The sequence below is a fragment of the Pinus tabuliformis genome, chromosome 4_2, assembly GCF_031772625.1.
Source record: "Pinus tabuliformis cultivar Carrire ecotype Pingquan chromosome 4_2, CPIR1, whole genome shotgun sequence".
Lineage (NCBI taxonomy): Eukaryota > Viridiplantae > Streptophyta > Pinopsida > Pinales > Pinaceae > Pinus > Pinus tabuliformis.
In genome coordinates, this window is record NC_142304.1 from 701,534,868 (window position 1) to 701,542,666 (window position 7,799).

Genomic DNA, 7,799 nt, shown 5'->3' on the forward strand with positions numbered 1-7,799 from the left:
GCAGCGGTAACTTGATCCTACACAACACATAGAATGACCTCTTTTTGCAAACCTTGATTTATGGAATGTATATATTTTATATGTTTTTTATTTCGAGTTACAGTTATCTATCAATTGTTATTTCAACTCTATAAAATATTGTGGCAGTTATGACCACCAATAATAAGAATGATCATAATTTCACATTATAATAATAATAATAATAAAAAATAGTAAAAATGATCATAATTTCAGACAAAGGATCTGAGTCGAACGATCAATGGAAAACGATATGGTCAACACAGTGGCACTGGAAACGTCTGACGGAGAAATTTTTTCGAGTGGGAAGAGAAATTGCAATGGAGTCGAAGGTGATAAAGAATATGGCAGAATTCATCGATATATCTCATGCAGCTGTGCCTGTTTATGTATACACTCCAATATTGGAAAAGGTTATCCAATACTACGACTATCATTTACGCAACTCAACTCAAACCTCACGTGAAATTAAAGAGTGGGATGAGAATTTTATCAGCGTGGACATATCAACACTGTGGGATATAATAAAGGTAATGTTATCATAAAAATAATGTGGAGTATTATCTTTTTACAAGTCAATAAGTAATGTAATTGAATGCTGGTTGATATGTTTTATATTATGTTATTGCAGGCAACGGATTTTCTTGCTATGTAGAGTCTTTTGGATTTGTCAACTGAGAAACTGGAAAGAGAAATCCTTGCAAGGCCCGAGATCGAGAGTGATGAATTTTTTATATAAAAATAATTAAATCAAAAGAAAAGTTGTATTTAGTTAGTTTGATATTTTTTTGGAGTAATTTTTAGGTCTGATATTTTGGAGTTTTTGGTGGATTTCTGGCTAAAAATTTTATGGCCAAATCTTGATTTGTGTTGTTTAAACTCGTTTTTTTACTGCATATATGGATTCAACACCCTCAAAAATCTTTAAGGCACTCTTTGTGATTTTAATGAAGCTGAAAACTTTCCAAAAAGTGGCACATAAAACTACTCTTTATTTTTATATCATTCCTTTTATATTATATTCCATCATATTGTTTTTAGTGAATTTTAAAACATGATTGATATTATTTTATAAAACTGCAAATTATATTATTATATAATTATGATTGTTTTATCTTATAAAATTATTTATATTTATTAGTTTCTTTTCATCTATAAATTAAATTTAGATAAATATCAAAATTTTCAATAATGTTGTTATTTATAATAACTATTTCTTACTTGTTTTGAAAATTATGTATAAATCATTCAATTTTTTGGAACTGTTTTCTTTTCTTTCTTTCTTTTCTCCCACACGGTAACTCATTTTATGTATTTCTATATTTACGAAACATTTAATTTATATGATCGTCTAGTGATGTAAACTTAAGGTTGTAATAAAATTCAAAACTCTTTTTTTTATTTCCATTAAGTCAATTTGTTTTCTTCGTCATTGACTCTAGCATGACTCTAGCATGAGCATAATGGTTCTTTGCATGAAGTTTTGTGGTGGTTGCTGCTCTCTGCAACTGTATTCAAAGACTAAGTAGAGCTATTTTTGAAAACTGCGATGGGTGATTATAAGCTGTGTGTGTTTAGTGAATCCGACTTCTTCAACAGTTTTGCCTAAGGTTGAATTTATACTAGTAGCCTTATCGTCATTTAAATAGGGCTATGGGAAGACTATAGTTAATGAAGCAATTAGACGTATAAAGCCTTTCACAATGATTTTAACCATCATTCGTTCGATATTTTTGTGGAAATGCAGAAGATACATTTTGAAGCTATGAAAGAGTTTTTAACACGGAAGCTGGAGATGTTGATTCCGAAGGATATTCTTGCAAAATTAAAGGATGCATTTAGTTTTGTAGAATTGGGCGAAAGGGGTAAGAAGAGAATCATATGTATTTATGACCCTATTCCATGTTACTAGTTTGAAATCCTCCTGTGCTGGTATGACAATTGAAATCAAAGGATCAAATGACAGGAGAAGAGGCGCAAACCCTCAATGTAGTGATTTTTGTTGATTGAATAAACTATGGGTCAAATTTGTGAAGGCAAAGACGAATTGGAAGAAATTTAGAAGTTTGTACCCATATTTTTCTAAATCAAACAAAGTCCAAGCTCTATCACTGTTATTGGGGGTGATTTTCACCATATTTCTAGGGCATGTTTGAGTTATATGGAAGTTTGATTTACTGCTTATTGATTGTTGCATTTTTATAGAGGATGTGGCTGAGATTGGGCACATTTCCTTTGGCTAGGAATTCCATTCTTGTAGTCGCACGAATACTAAATTATAATCAGGCTTTGGGGCGTTCCACTACACAAAAGGGCTTCTTGGTATGGAGGAGTGAGGGTGCACTAAAAAGAACTCATAATTTTCTTAAGGTTGGAGATTGGAACCATATTCTTGAGGTTGTGGCCAACAATAACCTAAAGGTTCACCTCATTTCCTCATTGTTGAGTGAAAACATTGGTTAAATATTCCTTGTATAGGTGACCCACTATTGTATAGAGGCTGCGAAATACTCAAGAAAGTCAAACTAAGTTTTATTCCAAGTTTTGGGTGCATTCAAACTCTAAATCTACATTTACAACAAGGATGTGAAGAATAAACAAAGTTAATATCATTATAATTGTGTTTCATAAAATGTTCTCCCTTACTTCCTCTTAAATTGCTTGGATTTGGGGTTATTGTTGCATTTGGTGTATTAGGCAATCATTTTCCACTAAGTTTAAAATAAAGAGATTATGTCCTAGAAAACCATTCAATCAAGCATAAACCAGCAAACCCAAAAAAAGTTTGACAAAATTCCAACCTCAAAATTTCAAACAAAATATGTTAATTAACATACAATTTAGAGGGATAAGTAGACTAATTAATTTTGTAGTTTAAGATCACTTGTACAAAAGGCTGCGAGCACATTATAAGAAAAAATACTTCCACATAGGATTAACAAAAAGTGTTTGACGAAAGTTGTCAGCACCATTAAACCATTGAAATCGGCAGTAGAGAAAATATAGTTGAGACAAAACATTGATTCTTCTTTAAATGGATGGGAGAGGGCTCTTTAAGAGTAAGAAGTAGGCGAAGTTGTTGTCCTATATGGAGAATACGAGGTCCCTTTGTTGACTTGTGCACTTCCATCCCACCATACTCTAGACAATGGTGGTTCTGGCCTATGGAAGCAGTCGTGCAAGAGTTTTTGCAGAAGGCCCCTTATCCACTTCAACACAATATTGCACCGTGGCTCTTAAGAATTTACAATCAATTCGAGAATAGGACTAGAATTCGATAGCAGAGAACAATTGTCAAAAGCATCAGATATCTATCTAGGTAGCTCGAACATTGTGGTACATGCCTCTAGAATATTTTAATCGATATATTGCTACAAAGTAGGTCGATGTTTACAACGTTGTAATGTTGATGATGGAGATTGTCAATGTAAGGAAGCATAACCTTTGTATCCAGGTTTCATTGACTGTCGTCTCTAATGTTTGGGTCCATATATTACATGCTTGCACATACCCATATCCACAGATAGTTGGTCTTGAATTATCTATAACTTTAATCATTGTATCATTTGTGAGTTGCTATAGATATAGTTCAACATAATGTAAGTGAGAAAATTTGGCAAAAGAAAAAGGAACGTATGAACTACTATAGTATGGAAATAAATCCTATGGTTATATATGAGGAATCCAAACGTTGACCTATGTCCATATCAATCTTTGAAAGACAATTGGCATGTAGGGTAAATATGAGTTTGCAAAACCTAGAAATTGGAACAAGAAGGTGGGAACAAATGGAAAAAATAGAACACACGTGTCTTCTATGTGATGAACAATGATGCAGGAGCATCTAACCCCCCTTAATCAAAGAGGAATCTAAAGTAGAGTAAAGAGAGGACAACATGGACCATGGAGTAAAACAAGGGAAAATCTATTTTAAAACAAATTTAAAGATGGAAGTGATAAGTCTCAAAGACTTGATCTAAATGTAATCTGCCATGTGTTGTATGCATGCATGTAATGAGAGCTTTAAGGTATTTTTGTTAGAGGGTTGATTGGATCCTTCCGTGATCCGATCCAACAATGCTTCCTTATATATATAGAGGGAAACACAGAGTGACATGAATAGATTGTGTAATCAGTGCTTAGACTGATGTAGTCGGGGAAGAACCCGTGTTAAGGCTGAAATGCTTTAGCTATACTGTATATAATAAATATGTGTTTTTCGGGTTTCTATATGTCTGTGTATTAAGTCTTTCACTTCTATTATATATGTGTGTGGGAGGATTGAAATCCCAATTCTAAATTCATGATGATCGACCATTGATCACGGAAGGATCAATGGAGATCCAAAGATCTCGTGTTTATATGAAGGTTATGTGTGTTAACAGAGAGTGGCAGAGTAATTGTGTTTTAGGCGAGAATCCATCAAAGGAAACGAACTCCATTTACATAGGGAAATAGTGAAAACCCCTTAGCAAATCTGTAAAGCGGACCTGAAATATTATAAATCATGGCATTTTCCCTTATCGGGTCTGGAATGCATATCGGGTTGGCACATTCAGCCAGTCAAAACAAGCCTTTGAAATGTAGCGATAGTGATATGCGATTAAATCGCAACTGTCGGATCAGAAAGCAGATCGACGATGCGAATCTAATCGCTAATCGCAATCAGGGACTTAAGAGATAGTGTGAGCGTGATCAACGCCGATGGCCGACGAGCAAATATGGTGATATCACTGATAACCCAATCGGCGATCGGAGGTGTCGGTAGTCGGGTATCAAAGGTCAAAGGTGGAGCGTCATTGAGAAGCGACAAAAGGAACAAACCCGCCGATATATAGAGGCGGGTGTATTATTTTTTAAGTCCGTATATGTGAAATGGAGCAGGATTTACATGGTTTCCCGTGTATTTTGTATTATGTGTAGCTGCAGGGTTAAGGCTTGAACCCCATAGTTATATTGGCTCGACTTCTAATGTAAGTCCGCGATTATAATTTAAAAGGCTTAAAGCCTAGAAAGCTTCCGATAAGGATTTGTGGGCCCATAACCCATAGGCCTCATAATTCTTTTGTTTAAGGAAAGGGATTTTGACTTACCCCCAAGATCTCTTTTCATCAAGTGGTATCAGAGCAGAATATGATTCTATGTGAAGAAGGAGTGCAAGCAGAAGCGAAAGGAGGTATAGTTGTTTAAAATTGGAGAGTTTGTGGTCTTACTATCGTGCAGATAGCGAGAGTAGAAGGTGAGATGACTTGCAACAAACTTAGAGCAAGGTGTGCTCATATAGTTCCAAAGGAGAGAACCAGAAGGATGCCAAAAGACCGAGTGAGGAGGGCTTGGTGAGGTATCGTGTAAAAAATGAAGACTATTACTGCAGAGGTTTGGTTGCAGCTCACAGAAGACCATGAAGGCAGTTCCACTAAAGAAATGCAGTGGGTAGAATTGCCAAGGACAAGGAGAAGCATATGACCAGGAGGTCATAAAATTTTGTGCCTCGGGAGTCTGATGCAGGAGCATCTAACCCCCGTAATCAAAGAGGAATGTGAAGCAGAGCAAAGAGAGGGCAGCGTGGACCATGGAGAAGAACAGGGGAAAATCTATTTTAAAACAGATTTAAATATGGAAGTGATAAGTCTCAAAGACTTGATCTAAATGTAATCTACCATGTGTTGTATGCATGCATTTAATGAGAGCTTTAAGGGCTTTTTATTAGAGGGTTGATCGGATCCTTCTATGATCCGATCCAACAATTCTTCCTTATATATATAGAGGGAAACACATATTGACATGAATAGATTGTGTAATTAGTGCTTAGACTGATGTAGTCGGGGAAGAACCCATGTTAAGGTTGAAATGTTTTAGTTGTACTGTATATAATAAATATGTGTTTTGCGAGTTTCTACATGTCTGTGTATTAAGTCTTTCACTTCTGTTATATATGTGTGTGGGAGGATTGAAATCCCAATTGTAAATGCATGTTGATCGACCATTGATCACCGAAGGATCGATGGCGATCCAAAGATCTCATGTTTATATGAATCTTATGCGTGTTAACGGAGAGTGGTAGAGTAACTGTGTTTTAGGCAAGAATCCATCAAAGGAAACGAACTCCATTTACATAGGGTAACGACAAAAACCCCTTAGCGGATCCGTAAAGCGTACATGAAATGTTATAAATCATGGCCTATACCCTTATTGGGTCTGGAATGCATATCGAGTCGGCGCATTGAGCCGGTTGGAACAGGCCTTTGAAATGTAGTGATAGCGATATGTCGATATCACTGATAAACCAATCGGTGATCGAAGGAGTCGGTAGTCGCGTATCGGAGCGATTCTGAAGAGTGACAAAAGGAACATACCTGCCAATATATATAAAGGCCGGTGTATTATTTTTGAAGTCCATATATGTGAACCAGAGCGGGATTTCAATGGTTTCCTGTGTATTTTGTATTATGTGTGGCTGCGGGGTTAAGGCTTGAATCCGATAGTCATATTGGATCCGATTCTAATGTAAGTCTGCAATTATATTTTAAAACCCTTAAAGCCTAGAATGCTTCTAGTAAGGCTTTGCGGGCCCATAACCCACAGGCCTAAGAATTGATTTGTTTAGGGAAAGGGATTTTGACTTACCTGAAAGATCTATTTTCATTAAACAACCCTTTGAGGATGAAACTTGTTTGTTGCTAAATTGTTCCACATATGACAAACATTCAGTCCAAAGGGCTAAATGCTTTGTGTAATTTTCTAGCAAACATATAGGAAGTTTTCCCAATGAACTATAGTTTGTTTTAGATATCAAAAACTTTCAGTTCAAAGGGTTGAATGCTTTGTTGAATTGAATTTCTAGCAAACATATAGGAATATTTTTCAAGGAGTTGTTAGAATATAGAAAAAACCATTTTCTAGCATAAGCAGGGGTGAAGAGTTTATAAGTGTATTGATATACAAGGAAATTTGAGCGATATATATTTGTATTAACATCACATATCTTATACAACTAAATATAAGAAGATAAATTTCATGGACTCTATTTTTATGATGTCCCATAAATATGTTTGAGCTCTTAGAGGATGATAATAAAATTTATGCTTCATTTAATTTCAAATTCATTTGCTCAACTAGATTCGTGGATCATTTCTACTTCTGCCACATTTCCTCTCTGTACATACTACTTCCAAAATATAATATGTAACCTATTTAAAATTTCCGTTGACAAAGAGACTTCGGCCAATAATTTAAATGCATAGTCCTCAAAAGGCATGTCAAAGTCATGTCAAAGTCCTGCTTCTTCTTCAAAAAAATGTGTACACTAATTTCTTTGATTTAGATTTTGAGTTATTTGTTATTTATATTTTGATAAAATGAATTAAATTGATGAAATGTTCGTGATTTTTGTTTATATAATCAAAATGTAGACTTAATTGACATAGTCTTCATTGTTGGACAAAGAAAAACTTGTCATTTGTTTATAAAGGATCCTTCTATTAGTACTGTTTTGTGCAAGTTGAAGTATACATTGGTAATCTTTATTGTATCTTTACTCATTTTGTTTTGTGCGCTTCAATACAAAATGATATTATGCAATCGTAAAAGGAGTAAATTTTTTTATCGTTGATGTAGAAAAAAATTTAGTGATGCATTTTTTTCCTGCATACTCTAAATTAATATGGTTTACTTTGATGAAATGAAACCAAACGACATGGAGATCCTATGACAATTGTACTTGAAAGCATAGGAAACAGTGGTTTTGTTCAAGTCGGCGGAAATCATTTTAGAGTTTCAAT

At 34.8% G+C, this 7,799-nt stretch overlaps 1 protein-coding gene across 1 annotated transcript; it reads left to right on the forward strand.

Moving 5' to 3' along the window:
* Nucleotides 1-218: 218 nt before the first annotated feature.
* Nucleotides 219-673, forward strand: LOC149171426 (uncharacterized). The gene is made up of 2 exons (XM_089425970.1): nt 219-548; nt 650-673. The coding sequence occupies exons 1-2, from the start codon at nt 219-221 to the stop codon at nt 671-673; spliced, it is 354 nt and encodes a 117-aa protein (XP_089282096.1).
* Nucleotides 674-7,799: the final 7,126 nt, after the last annotated feature.